Here is a 14,877-nt window from a genome sequence, read left to right as displayed (position 1 = left end):
CAGGGAACCTAAATCATCAGCCTGACCTCTGCAAATGGTGGGCTTTCAGAATATACTTCAGAGCCACAACAAAAGTATAGGATGCGTCTGTATGTATCTGTGTAGAAACTGTGTTTACGTGTGTGCATCAGACGAACACAGGTTGCAACTGCTTTGCCAAAGATCAGTGAACCTAAATCTCATCAGCCTGACCTCTGCGAATGGTGGGCTTTCGGAATATACTTCAGAACCACAAAGAAAGGGTGGGTGGGTGTAGATATTGTGTTTGTGTGTATGTGCATCACACAGACACCTATAGGTCGCCAAAGATCAGAAAAGTTGGAAAACTACTAAGAAAGGCACTTGCCAAAGTCAGCTGACCTCCAAGCAGGCGAAAAAAAAAAACAACCAAGCCTTCCTAGAGGCTTCTTGGAGAGGCGATTCCAAGAGGAGAACCTCTTCCCGTTTCTTCATAAAGTGCCGGTTCGGTGACCTTTTTATCCCAAATCTCGGAAGCCGTCGGGGTGCGAGAGGCACCATCACAGCTCAGTTCTGAGGGGGTCACGCCTCCGCCAGAACCGCTGAAGCCGCCCCCTCGCCTCTCCCTGCAAGGAAATCTGAGAAGAAGGTGCGTGTGGGCGCTTGCAGGCCCCAAACCCGAAGGCCGCTGGGTTTCCGAAGGCGGCGAGGACGTGGTGCGCCTGCTCGGTGCGGGGAAGCGCGCCCGCCAGGGGCGAGAGGCCGGAGCAGAGAAGGAGAAAGGGAGAGACCGGAGAGAGATAAGGCGAGGCCCCCACGTTGTTTGCCGCCGCCGCCGTTACCTGCAGCCGCAACTCTCCACCACCATGTCCTCGTACTGTTTGTAAACCACGTTGTTGCCGGAGTCGGTATAGAGGATGCTGATGGGGCTGAGTTTGGACGGCACGCAGCAGCTGGGCGGGGTGGACTCGGGCGCCATGGAGTTCATCAGCGTCTGGATGATGGCGTGGTTGGTCGGCTCCAAGTGGGAGCGCAGCGGGAAATCGCACACGCCGTCGCAGTGATACGCCTCGTAATCCAGGGGCGCGATTATCCAGTCGTCCCAGCCCAGCTCCTTGAAGTTGACGTGCAGCGCTTTGCGACTGCAGCGGCTCCTGGGTTTTTTGCTCTGGCTTCGCCCGCCGGCCACCCGGCCCGCCAGCGCCGTCCGCCGCCTCCGCCGCTTCTGTTTGGCCAGCGCGCCTTGGGAGCCCAGCGGGAGCTCGGAGAGGCCGCTCAGGGTCCGGATCTTCTGGCGGATCTCCTTGAAGAGGTTGTCTTTCCGCTTGGTGCGCGAAAACACCACCAGCAGGGCCCTCTCGTGGGGCTGCGACGGGTTCTCCCGGCCGAAGCCCAGCTGCCGTGGAGACAAGAGCTTCCCGGTCTGGGCCGAGGCGATCCTTAGCCAAAAGCAGAGCGCGGGCGGGCGCTGGGGACGGCCGCCCGGCTCGGCCCAGGGTCTCAAGGCCGCCCAGACGTCGAAGACTTCCCACTGGGGCGTCGTAGCGTCGCCGGAGCCCAGAAGATCTCCCGCTCTGGAGTCCAATAGGCCCGGCTCCCGGCCTCCTGTTTGATCGGGGCAAGTCGAGATCAGTAGGCGATGGAGCATCCCTTCCGGGGACGATGCCAAGCTCCTGTTTGCGGCGGCTTTCCGCAAGACCCTCAATTCGGCCCCTACGATTTCGTCCGCCTCCGCCAAGGTCGATATGTCGAAGAGGTATTGCTGCCCGGCCTCCCAAGAAGAGCCGTCTGAAAGAGAAGAGAAGCGGATGGGTGGAAGCTGCCCTTGTTGTGCCCGAAGAGCAGGGCGGCTCCGTTCCCCTGGCTCTGTACCAAAAGGGGATTCCTTCCCTGCCTGCCCGGTTTACCAATACTTTAGGTGCCAGCCGGGCAATCTATTTTTTCCCTACTTTGTTCCCACCAGTTTTTTTTCTGACCAGTTGGACACAGTTGTGGTTTGGACAAGCTTTTGGGGCCCCAAATTCTGTCGTCATTTCCCCTCCCCCCGCCCCCACTAAGTTCCTTCATCACCCCCAGAAGCTGGACTTGTTGCTTATCTACAAAGATACTCAGACCACACACTCAATGCCTGTTGTAAAATAAGTTGAATCCGCTCTTCTCCCATAAAGCCTCATGAAATTGCATTAAAATGGTGCTTTGCAGCATGTGCAGAATGTCTCAACGCAACATGGGGAAAGGAGTTCAAAAATGGCTTTGAAAAATATGTACAGGCCGGAGGAGAATTTGGGAGCTGAAATCTTATCTTAATTTTCAAAAGTTCAGTCGGAGAGGTTCTAACCATAAAAATGACCCACCCAAAACCTTCCACCCTTCCACAGGTCAAGAGACACTGAAGGAACTGTACAGCAAGCATCTACATTTACTTCCCAGCCCAAGCAGGGAATGGGGCTCTGGGGGAAGGGAGTGGGGGAGAGAAATGGGCCCATGTTTTCCTTCCCACACTACCCACCCTCTTCATTGCTATGAGCCAAGTTAAACATCTCCCTGGTCTGTCAAGGATCATTTTATTCCTTCACATGTGTGCCTACTTGCACATTTTCTTTATTTAAATGCTCCAGGAGAGAAGGTGGAGGAAGAGAATCGTGTTGAGTGAGTTAAATCCTTACGGGGGTGACCCATCTGAATCCCCTTTCCATCTCAGCTCTTTATGTTAGAAACCAGACATGAACTTTTCCTGGGATTAATTAAAGTAACCAGATGTGACAATAAATATACCCCCCCCCCCCCAACATTCATATAAATAAAGGGAAGGAAGAGGTGAAATAAATGAAAGAGTGAAAAAAAGATTCTCACGTGGGCTTTCTCAACAGGACTGTAGGATGTGGTTTCCTCAGCCACCTCTCCAAATGCTGGATAAAATGAATCACCCAGGGCCAAGTAAGGTGAGCAGTGAAGCAAAGAACTTTTGGCCTTCCCAGTGTTGCTGAGCTTTAGTTCTCAGTGGGCTCACTTGAAATATCCTAATTAAAGCTGCTGGGAATTGTAGTTCAGCGGTACCTGGAGGTATTACCTGACCTTAGTTTACTTCTGAAGCTAAGCAGGGTCAGATTTGGTTAGTGTTTGTGGGAGAGACCCTCAGGAAATTGGGAAAGGAGTGAGAGAGAGGGCGGATTCTGGGAGGAGATAATGGCAAATTCCTGCAACATAGCCATAGTTACATAGGCCCATGAAGCCGCTGGATTTCAAAGGGACTGGATCTTTTATAGCTGGAGAATGGGCCCCACAGCACTCATGAATTGTGGGGCTTGTTAATAGATTGATTAAAATATGACCATGCTGGTCAGTTGCAGTGGCCAACTGCGGGCGTCTGGGAAGCCTTTTCTTTTTTCTTTTTCTTCCCCACAAATGCAATCAAATCAGTTCTCTGCTACCGGGAACAGGGAGCCAGCATAGAAACTTCAGCAACAGAGTGGTCAATGCCTGGAACTCCCTACCTGACTCCGTTGTTACAGCCTCAACCCCTCACAGCTTCAACCTCAAACTGTCTACCGTGGACCTCACCCCATTCCTAAGAGGTCCTTAAAGGGGGCAGACATAAGCGCACCAGCGTGCCTACCGTCCCTGTCTCAATGTCCCCATTTATCTGTATTTACTCCCTTTGTTCTTGTTTATGTTCATACCTACATTTGTTATCTTGTACATGTTTGACAGACAAACAAACAAACAAATAAGAAAGCCTTGAACGTCTGAGTGCAGATCAGAATCAGTATCTTCCTTCCCCAATCTATGGGCCTCCCGGAGTATGGGGGATGGATGACTCGGGACTGTTGGCTGGGAATTCTGGCGACTCCCATACTTCACGGGGTCGGCAGCTTGGGACTTGTGTTTGGTCCTCGCATCCTCCATTGAACTCCATTGAGCTTTCCTTCTTGGCTTTTCGGAAGTCCTTCCTTGCAAACAGGCCATCCAGAGAGAAAAGGGGGAAGGCGGCGGCGGCGGAGACAAGAAAGAACGAACCAGAGCCCTTCGGAGCGTTACAAGACTATTATTCCGCTCGCCCAGCGCTCCCAGAGTAGCGTCTCCTGCCTTCTCTACGCCTGCGGCCGAACTCGGCGCGCACACCGGAAAAGCCGGCAGACGGCTATCTCCATCTCAGACCCGGATTTGCGATCTCCATAGTCGCTCTTGAGGCGGTATAAAGTCTCCCTCGTTCCTGTTCAAGCAGCATCAACGCGGCAGTTCAGGTGCTGAGTGTCTATGGAGATTCTCAGCCATTCAGGTTGTCCCAAAGGTGTTCCCCCCCCCCCAAGAGGCAACTGGACTTCCTTGAAAGTCCAGCTGAAAGTCCAGTTGCCTCTTAAAAAAGGACCTTTGATTCGGATGCTGAGCTATCCATAAGTAACCACGGCCTTATAAGGAGGCCTCAGCGGCATTTCAAAACCACCAGAACTCCCGAAACCTCGACTCCTACTTCTGCAGCATCGGGAACCCAAACCTCAAATCAAACCTGCCCTGGTATTCTTCCCCCGGCAGATCGACCCACTGAAGCTTTCTCTGCTGGTGCTTCTAAAACACCCGGACTTTCTTTCGCGGTTTGCTCACAGTTCATCCAAACTCACAGCCGTCTGCGGCCCTTTATGCTCGGAGAGCAGACAATAAATTGCCAATTGCTGACGAAGGTGAAAGGTTTAGCGTTCGGATCTGCCACGTGTGGCCAAGTATTGCAGGAGGACAAGTCTCACTGTCCATCCTGGTGGAGTTCAGTGGGAGTTGGAGTCCTCCAACAGCTCCCTAAATAATGTTTAAGCAGTTAACTAACAACAGCAACATGAGACCTTTATTTAGATTTGTGTGTGTGTGTGTGTATGCATATATTTCTATCCTCTATCCAGCCGACAATTTGTTCTCCATTTAAAGATCGGTAGGATTTTAATACAAGAGTTTTGGGATTTCTAAGTAGTTGCAGGTACTTCCTTAAAGGCACATTCTGATCTTTTAGAAAAAGTGCTGCTTTTTGCTTTTGGGTTTTTTTCTTCTTCAGAAGAGGTCTGCCAGAGTGTGCTAGCCTGCGAAATCTAAACACGACGTGATTCCCTCTCATTTCTATTGTTTTCTCCAAGCGAATGAAGGAGGAACGATGTAAGTCCGAAGTCACTGAATTAACCCGGACTTATTCCAAAATCAGCGAAAAGAAAACATCCACGTGGTTAGAAATAAAATTTAAAAAGGACAGACAAAACATAAATTAGCTAATACCCCTGGCACTGCCGCTTTTCTGTTAGAAAGATAGCGCAAATCGGTTTAATTTCCTTGATTTAGGGAGCCTCCTTTAATTGAATCAACGTTATAAAATTTGACTCTTTTTTTAAAAAAAAAATGTGAGCACTCAACTCCTTAATGATTCTGTGCAATTAACAAATAAAAAAGAAATCAGCAAAAGATCGTAGCAGGTCGAAAGAACAATTCAACCAGCTCAAATCCCACAACCTCCCCGTCATAGATTCTCTAGTCACACGTCCTCCTGAATCCGTTAATTTATCTTCGGCGGTTTCTGAGCCATAATCTAGCGTTCTTGCCTCGCCGACATATTGAAACGTGAACTTTTATCAGCAGACCCCTCTGGCCCTTAATGTGCAGATTCATGGGACCCGCGTTTGTGCATACAAATATAAACAGCTGAAAAATCTTTTGGCAGAGATTCCAATCCACGCGTACGCACGATATATTTCTCTGAGGATGATCAGTTACAATACACTTAATGCAGGTCCCCGATCTGCATCCTTCCAATCATGTGGAAGATGTAGATCGGGGACCTGCTCCAACTGCGGGGACCAAAGGTTGCAGGGCAGCCCCGCGTTCCAGTACGAAGGGGCCTCTTTGATCAGATCTCTCTCTCTCTCTCACACACACACACACACACTCGGTCTTTTTCCAATCCTATTCATTTAGGAAACAGCCTGTTTGATGTAGTAGTTAAGGCCCTGGGCTAGAACCGGAAGATTAGGAGTCCCAGTCCCATTTTAGGCACGAGTGACCTTGGGTTACCTCTCCTCCTCCGTCCTAGAAAGGGCGCAATGGCAAACCGCGTCTGAAAAAACCTTGCCAAGAAAACTGCAAGGACTTGTCCAGGGAGTTTTGGAGACTTGGACATGATTGAAGGGAAGGGGGGGAGGAGGAGGAGGAGGAGGAGGAGGAGGAGGAGGAGGAGGAGGAGGAGGAAGAAGAAGAAGAAGAAGAAGAAACAATATTAGGAAATTTGTGGGCGCAGATCCCGCGTGACTCAAGACGACATTGTGGAAAGCTGGCATTTCAAGCACGCACCGCCTCCCGCGTCCCCAAGGAGATCGGACAACTCCGCTTTCCTTACTTCAGGTCTTTCATTTCGTGCCTAATGGGGGAAAACCCTTGCCTCCCTTACACAAACCGAAAGAACCTAAGAGACAGTCACTATCTAAACCTTTCTTTGGACTCGCTTGCAGCTTTAAAAGTGCCTTTCATCCTGCCAGCGGTACCTCTTTACAAGGCAGTGTGCTCATCGGTAAGGTTGGTGGACTGTCTGCCCCTTCCCTTTCCCTTTCCCTTTCCCTTTCCCCTTCCCCTTCCCTTTCCCTTCCCTTCCCTTCCCCTTTTTCTATTGTTTTCACGTGGTGTTTCATCCAACACAAATCATTTAGAAGACATTCCTGCCAAACGCTGAAACTAGAAGAAATGTTTGTCAGAAAAGGGAAGATGGAGCGAAAAGTTGTTCGGGCGAGTGAAGCATTGTTACGGCCTGGGTGTTATTTTTCAGGCCGAAGAAAAGAAAGACAAAGTATTCAACCCAGTCTGAGAGTTCTGTCTACTCCTGCAGTTTTAACCTCTCGTTTCCTCAATCCCTTTCTCTTTTCATTTCCAACCCTCTTCTTCTCTGTCTTTGGATACGTAGTGATCTTCAATCACCCGCAGCGTCCAACCCTGGGGTGGGTGGTGGGGAACCTTCACCACGAAGTCATAGCAATAAATTATTCCAGTCCGCAAGAATTATTATTATTATTATTATTATTATTATTATTATTATTATTATTATTATCATTATCATTATCATTATCATCATATTATTATTATTATTATTATTATTATTATTATTATTATTATTATTATTATTATTATTATTATTATTATTGCCAGGATTAAAAGGTGCGTAGCCCTTTTAGGAGAAGAAAATTCAGAGCGGGCAACTTTTAACTTGTCCCCTCCCTGAGCTCCCTTCATTTGGGCTCTTCTCCGGTTGGAGTGCAGTTCCGGCTAATTATAGAGACCGGCCAATCGCGGGTCGGCGCTCCGAGACGCTCTTCCTATTGGCTCGCCGTTTCGAGTCAAGGTGACAAGCCCCTTCGCCTCCCGCCCCCCCCCCCCCCCCCGCCCGGTTGGCAACGGTGGCGGAGCAAGAGTCCCACCGCCACGGGCAGGGAGGCAGATCAAGCAGCGAGGTAGCCCCGCCACCCTTCCTTAACCCATCCCTTTGCCCGCCTCCCTCTTCCCACGAAGGGCTCCGACGGAGCTTAAGCGATCCAAAGGGGGCTCCGTTGCAAACCCCTCGCCCAAAGTCGCCCCCGCAAAAGCAAAGGCAGTCCCGGGAAGAAGGAAAAATCACGCAGAGGCTGGCTGTGGGGGGTTGACCCCGGGTGGGGAAAAGCGTACTGAACCTCAGGAGCGGGAGACGGAGGGCAGCAGCCTCGGAAACCTTGCCCGGAGCGGCGATCGAATAAGCCACAGGTGTGGCAGGTCGTGGGATTGGAAAGGAGCTTCCCCAAAGTGGCTTCCCTTGCTTCTTTCCACCTGCCGCGGCCTTCCACCTGCTAATACCCACTCCACCCCGAGCCCTCCATCGCTCCAGCCACTCAGCCTCTCACCACCAGGAATCAGGGGGCTTCACTGCAGCCACCTGCCTACCGGGCAGGAAGGGAAGGGAGGCTGCGAGTCGCCCTTTCCTCCCCTCCCCCCACTTTGAATCTGATCACAATACCCCCACCCCCACCCCCCCAAAAATGGGTACAGTGAAAACTCCATTTTCCCCTGAATCAATGAAATCCCAACGTCTTTTAAACCCCATTCAGTTTCATCTTCCTGACCTTCTCCGGGCAATATTCTTCCCTAAAGAGCAAACGATTTTCCAGTCGTGATACCCAGGAATTTGGTCCCCTGAGTCCACTTTTGCCTCTAAGGTGATGCTATTATCACATTCGGGCACCTCGCTGATCCCTAAACCCTCAGATTCTTCCAAAGGGATCTTGCAGGCTTGATTCGACTTTGGGCCGGACTGAAACTCCATGCAGGGAAACACTTTGAGTTACTTTGGCTATTAGAAGCTGAGAACAATATTAACGGCCGAGTCCTTCCTTCGCCCGGGAGCTTGCTTTTCTTGCAGACATTTCATTACCAAACTAGGTAACAACATCGGTGCTATTGGTTTATTTGTCCTCTGCGGCCCCAACCGCAATTCATACCCCCTTTCTTCGAATTACATCAAACGCAGCAGTTTGGGCGCAGGCCCGGTGTGTCTGCAGTAATTTTCTCCTTAGGTTATTAATGTATGAATGAACTTTGTTTCTAGATCATTTATGATAGGAAAACTGAAAAGCCGTGATATCCATTTTTGGTCGCAAAGTCTAGGTCTGCAAAATCATTAAACCTGAAGACTCTAAAGGGATGACACGGTTAGTTTTGGGTTAGATTAGGAAGGATCGTATCGATCTTCTGCGTTAGACCCGACTAATTGGGGAGTAATTTGAGGAATCCCTTTTCAGATAACTTCTGTCTGGGTTTAGCATCGGTGGGGTCGATTTCTTGCAGTTGGAGTCGTTGGGATAGTTCAGTCGTTATTAAAACATTCGTTTTATTTTTATTTTTATATATATATATATATTTTTAAAGGCAAAACCAAAGACTTCCATCGGTCGCAAGGAATTGGGAGAAAACACCGAAAGGGAACGGACAAGGCTAATTCTTTCCCAACAGGACGACGGGGGCTTTCCTTTAACTCCCCCTCACCCCCCACTCCCCAAATTCATCGCCCACATTTACAACAAAACCCCGAAGCAGAGCTCAACCCCCCCCCCCCAAAAAAAAATCGCCTTGCGAGCCTAGCGACACCCCTTCTTCACCTAACATCAAATCACCCAGTTTAGGCAGAAAGAGCACTTTTAAATTGGGCCGGGGGGATCTCTCTCTTCCCCATCAAGGTGCTCCGACCCAGCCAATCCAACTCGCCCTCCCAGAGCCTCTCGTGGAGGAGCAAAGGAGAAGAGGAAGGAGAGAGACTCGGGCGCAACGCCTCGGGATGCCGCGCATCCCCGAGGCAGCTCTGCGCGCAAAGTCGCCAAGAGCTCGGCCAAGCAGGGCGCCTTTTTCCTGGGACGGTGGAAGGCCGGGGAGGGACGGTGGGCTTTCCGGGCCGGTTGGTTCGCTCACCTGGCGGCTCTCCCCGGGCTTGGTCCGCGAAGCCCGTGACAGTGTTGGGGCGGCTGGCCGGGGCATCGTCAGTTTCTCCTCCCTCCGGCCGGGGTGGCTCCCGACCGCCGGCTAGACGGCGGTAAAGCGCGACCATGTAGTGGTGAGGCACCAGCGTGCCGTTCCCGAAAACGCCTCCATCCCCGTTGAGACGCTCGCCGGGCTGTGCCTTCCCGAGGCCCGGGGCGGCCTCCCCCTCAGCCTCAGCCTCAGCCTCAACCGCCGCCGCCGCCGCCGCCGCTGCGTCACTGGCCTCTGCCGGAGGCCGAACAACAGCGGCGTCCAGCTGCCCGTAGCGGAGGCGGCAGGCGCTCCAGAGGCAGCAGAGGCAAAGCGTGGCGGCCGCCCTCAGCTGCATGCTCTTCTCGCAGTCGCCCTCCGCTTCGGAGCAGGCCCGGGCTCGGCGGGCTCTGAGGCGGCTGGCGCAGGGGCTTTTGAGGGCTCCTCGGACTCCCCGGCCGCTTTTGAACATTGTGTTCAACTCGACGCCGAACCAACCAGGACAACTACAGCGGTGGCAGCGGCTTGGCTGGGACCCTCGCGGCGCCCCCTGCCGGCCAGTCGCCGCCGCCGCCGCCGCCGCCGCCTGGCAAAAACGGGCGCTAGCTTTTTGCAAAGGCGGGGAAAACGGGAGGCGGGCGAAGCGGAGTCAGGCAAGAATTTTTTTAGAAAGAAAAAGAAAGAAAGAAAGAAAGAAAGAAAGAAAGAAAGAAAGAAAGAAAGAAAGAAAAGGAGGAGGAGGAGGAGGAGGAGGAGGAGGGAGAAAAACAGCCCCCAATATATACAGCCTCGCTGAGTCACATATTTGTTTTTACAAACTCTTCTTCTTTCCTTCCTTCCCTCCCTCTCTTCTTCCCCTTTTCCTGTTTCTTTCCCCTCCCGGAGGGTTTTGTTTGTTTGTTTGTAGGTACGTTTTTAACCGAATCCGTCAGAAATAACACCAGCCGGAGAGAGCTTGGCCGGGACGCTTGGCCAAAGGGGACAGAGAGTTGGGATGCCAGCCTCCCCCCGTCGCCTTTTGGCTGGACGCTGCAGCAAAGCCGCCTGGGGAGTGCGGGGTGGGGTGGGGGTGGGGTGGGGTGGGGTGGGGGAGGGAGGAAGAGACGAGGCTGGCCGCGTGGATTTTCACCTCGAGCTACAAAGGAGAGCTGGGGAGGGGGCGGAGGGGGAGAAAGGAGCAATTGGATTCATCCGGCGGGAATTTTGCACTAGTTTGATCCTCGACCCCTCCGAAATACAGGACAGAAGTTGCGCTTTCTTCCGCTTTCTAATGTTCAACTTGGCTGCTCTTTGGGAAAAGTCAGTGGCTTATCGCTCCCTAGTTTAAGAAGCGAGGGGGAGAGAAACCAACAACATCTGGATAATTCAGTATACTACTACAGTAGTCCCAGCAACAGATGGAGCAGTAGTGGTGTTGGTGATCTGAAGCCCGAAGAGCGGACTGCGTTTTAAACTAGATTGACTCCGCTGTTTAGTCTAGCTCGGTGGGTCCGATTGTGCCATTTCAGTTTGAACGACCCAGACCCGAAACCCGGCTTTGCAAATGCCAAACCCGTGTTCAAAATGGCACCTGTGACTTCTACTGCTCGAAGGTAAATAGGGCCGGTCTGTCGTGTCACTGTCAAACTTTCCCTGCTTCGTGATCTGTTTTATCAGTGACCGCGGAGAATGAGAGAGTCATAAACGTTAGTAAGTACGTGTATAAGTCACGCGGCATAGATGGACTACACCTAATACTTGTATGCGAAGGTTTAGGCTTGGATATGGACTCCCAACAAATCGCAAAGCGGACAGGCTAGTCAGCTGGCTCGGTTAAGCGGTCGCCTCTAACGTCGAGACCGCACGATTCGTATTTTAAGGCGCTGTCAGGTGCTACGTAATTGGGAGTCCGACCCATCGTAGACTGGTAGTATCCAATCTTCGACGGCCTGGAGGTTAATTGGAGAACTGCGAAATACGTTCATTTTAATGGACTTTGCTGGGTAATGTCTTTGCTTTCGGCCTTTCCCAGGAAAGGACTAAGTCCCATTCGACGGAAGCGACTGGGAGGGCGTCTCCAGACCCCATGACCCCTGCCTCCCCCACCCCCCCAACCCCATTAGACTGGCTTTTCCCAGATTGTTCAGAAAAAAAGGGTCTTACTTTACATCCAGCTTCCCGTTTCCAATATGTTTTAGTCGAGTTTATTTGGAAATCAGCCTCGTTGGATTCATTGGTCCTTACTCCCAATGATAACCTCCGTCTGGATGCGTTCACTGGTCCTTACTTCGCGTATGATAACTGCAACTGGAGAAACCCTAGGGAATCTTTGTAAGAGAGGCGGCTTACTCTAGTCTAGGATAACCAAAACTTGGATATCTGCTAATTGTGTAAAAAAGTAGAAGCTTCGTGGCTCACTGTCACAAGATATATATTTTAACGAAGGAAATACATGGCGACTTTGACTTCAACAAGGACAATCGGTACGCAAATCGGTACGCAACTGGGTGCTCGGAAGCATTAATAGGAAACAAACCCAGTCTCTTTTCCGTCCCATACTTCCCTAGAGCTTCCTTCTAGTTAGCAGTACTTTTTATTAACCCTTTCCCTTTTCTTCCGTTTTGATTTTCTTGGTCAAAATTCAAGCGTTTCTCTAGATCCTCATTCATATCACGAGCCCACTTCAAGACTAGTTAATTCAGTTCTTGCAATACCGAATCTCAAGATTCTAGATTGGCAAAGATTTCTTGGCTGGTAGCTCGGACAAGCCTTTTAATGGGTTGTATTCCAGGCAGAGAAGTTATGGAAAGGATGGGTCGCTTGGGAGGTGATTCTGGTCTTTTACCATTTATTTTATGGTCAAAGTGGATTTTGTTTCTCTGGGGAGTAATGAATGTTCTGTGGTTGAAGGTCTGTGTTCACTTCCTGCGTGTGTTTTCTTATGCTCCTCTCAACTTTGGCAATTGCTCAGCTGAATTAAACATTTCAGTTTGATTCATTAAGAATTTCCACCTGTGCATTTCATTTTGCTTTTTTTCCTAAGACAAAACTTGGGAAATGCCCAAGGGAGGCATAGGGGATGGCTCAACAAAGCAGCTTTAAGGAAGCCATATTGTGAACCCCAAAATTACAGAAATGGGCTATAATAGCAGGCACACCTCATTCATGCTGAAGTGCCCTTGTGATTCCCATGTGGCTGTCTATATGCTGAGGGGCTGTCTATATGCTGCAAAGGAAAAGGAAAAAAGAAATCCCCTGCCATTCTGTATGTGGTGAACCTGTACAGTTATTGTAACTGAAGGGCACCATTCCCCTCAGGGGAATCCCATCAAATCCACTAATGGAGAACCAAGAGAGGAGCAAGAGATATGTCATTTTAGCCAAGGTTATGACGGGGTTGCTTTGGCAAGAAAAGGACAGGTGAATCGTGCTTTAAATCAGTAAAATTTAAATGGAGAAATGATCACAGAGACACCTGCCTGAGTTCATAGAACTTCCACATTCTTCATCCAAAGTCTTTTTGACAAGTGCAGGTCTGCTCCAAACTAGTGTGGGATTCTAATTAATTCAAAATTACGTTGACTTCCAAGCAAGGATACAACAAAAGCTTCGCAGTTCAGTTCTTTGTGGATCTACTCAGAAATAACTCCCACTGAGTTCAGATGGATTATTTCCCCATTCACCCCAAACAAGTGGCGCATTGCAGCATTAGACCTCAGCCGTACAAATGAACAGAAACCATAATTTATTATCTATAATACAAGTTATTAGATTAAAAAATACTCTCATTACAGATTACTGAGCTATGTGAGCTCACTGTCAGAGAGAGAGAAATTCAACCCTTGATATTTCAGAGTCCAAGATTCAATATCCAGTTTGGTGATTCTTCAAATTAAAGTCATTGAACTCAAACAGGTTATACCTTAAATGTATTGCATCAATCCATCCCTACCCCGCTGTGGATCATAAACCATGCTGAGTATGCTAGATGAATACATCGCATTGTGGTTTGGATCATAAATCCTGACGAAGCAACCGTGGTTTAGCGCGACATGCGGAACAGTCTCTTTCCTACAGTATAGAAGCGACTGCCAACCAAGAACCATTAAAAATCGCCTGTGCTGGAGAAGAGGCGTTCCTGGGACGAAGATTTGGCAGGGGGAGGCTTAAGATTGCTTGTCCATCAGTCAAATAATAACAGAATAACAAAGTTGGACTTGTAGGTCATCTAGTCTAACACACACACACACACCCTGCACCCAAGCAGCATTTCTGACAAAATGACCATCCAGTCTCTTCTAGAAAGCCTCCAGTGATGAAGCTCCCACAACTTCTGAAGGCAACTTCTGTTCCATAGGTTGATTGTACTCATTGTCAGAAAATTTCTCCTTATTTCCAGATTGAATCTCTCCTTGATCAATTTCTATACATTATTCCTTGTCTGTCCTTGGAAAATAGCCCCTCAAATATTGGAAGACTGATATCATGTCTCCCCTGGTCCTTCTCTTCACTAGACCAGCCAAGCCCAGTTCCTGTAATTGTTCTTCATATGTCTTAGCCTCCAGTCCCCTTAAGCATCTCTGCTGCTCTTCTCTGCACTTCCTTTGGGTCTGGACTAATTGACAGGGCTGAGCATCGGGGAGGTTATCAGCCCCTGGCTGTTTTGCATCCCAGAAGAGTCCCAGCCCCGAGGTTTTCTTCACAACCAGGTTCCAGCCAGTTTGGAAGCTGGCTGTAAAACCAATGGGAAGACCTGCCCGTCTCTGAATCCAGCAAAGCAGGCAAAGAACTCTGGGAGCATCAGGACCTTTCTTGCCTCTCCTCAGACTTCATTCATTCGGCCGCGAGGTTTTTCTTACTGGCCTGGAGCTGGCCTGGTCATCCGTCACCGGGAAGCTGCTAGGCTGCTCAACAGCGAGGAGAAACGAGGAAATTGCATGGGGTGGGGGCAGGTGAAAAGCCCGGTCTGCTCAAGCACGCCTGGCCGTGGGCATCCATTTTGTTTTTGGTCAGGCCTACTTCCGCTGATCTACAGAAGTGGCGAGGACTGAATGTTATATAGAATCTGGGCCGTGGGCGTCCCAGGAAAGCAGCGCCTTTGTTTTCGTCTCTAAAGTGTGGCTTCTCAGAAGTAATAAAATACCGTTCATCTGCCTGTTAAACCGCCCAGAGTCACCTTATAGGAGAGATGGGGAGGAGATAGGAGACATAGACATTTAAATAAATAAATAACTCCTCTTAACGAGGAAGGCCCTCTTAATTTATTAAGTGTTTCTGCTGCCAGTCTCCTCCTATAAGGTGATTCTGGGTGGTTTACAAAAAGCAGATTAACTATTCTGATAAGCGACACTTTAGAGAAGAAAACAAAAGGTCTACGACAACTCACCACGGCCAACTCGCTGCAGGATACCTTGCCACGGGCAATTCACCATGGGACAAGAGTTAGACTAA

The 14,877-nt window shown here is 49.9% G+C and overlaps 1 protein-coding gene across 1 annotated transcript; it reads right to left on the bottom strand.

Moving 5' to 3' along the window:
* Window positions 1-673: 673 nt before the first annotated feature.
* On the bottom strand, window positions 674-9,821 carry GDF7 (growth differentiation factor 7). Its single transcript, XM_087921593.1, is given in 4 exon segments — window positions 674-1,848; window positions 9,409-9,519; window positions 9,668-9,712; window positions 9,715-9,821. Coding segments are annotated over 4 exon segments (1,299 nt in total). The 5' UTR covers window positions 9,806-9,821; the 3' UTR covers window positions 674-796.
* Between the last annotated feature and the right edge of the window lie 5,056 nt (window positions 9,822-14,877).

Source organism: Pseudonaja textilis, chromosome 1, assembly GCF_049901715.1.
Source record: "Pseudonaja textilis isolate UNSWEBS1 chromosome 1, rPseTex1.2, whole genome shotgun sequence".
Classification (NCBI taxonomy): Eukaryota; Metazoa; Chordata; class Lepidosauria; order Squamata; family Elapidae; genus Pseudonaja; species Pseudonaja textilis.
This window is presented reverse-complemented; position numbering and strand designations above follow the sequence as displayed.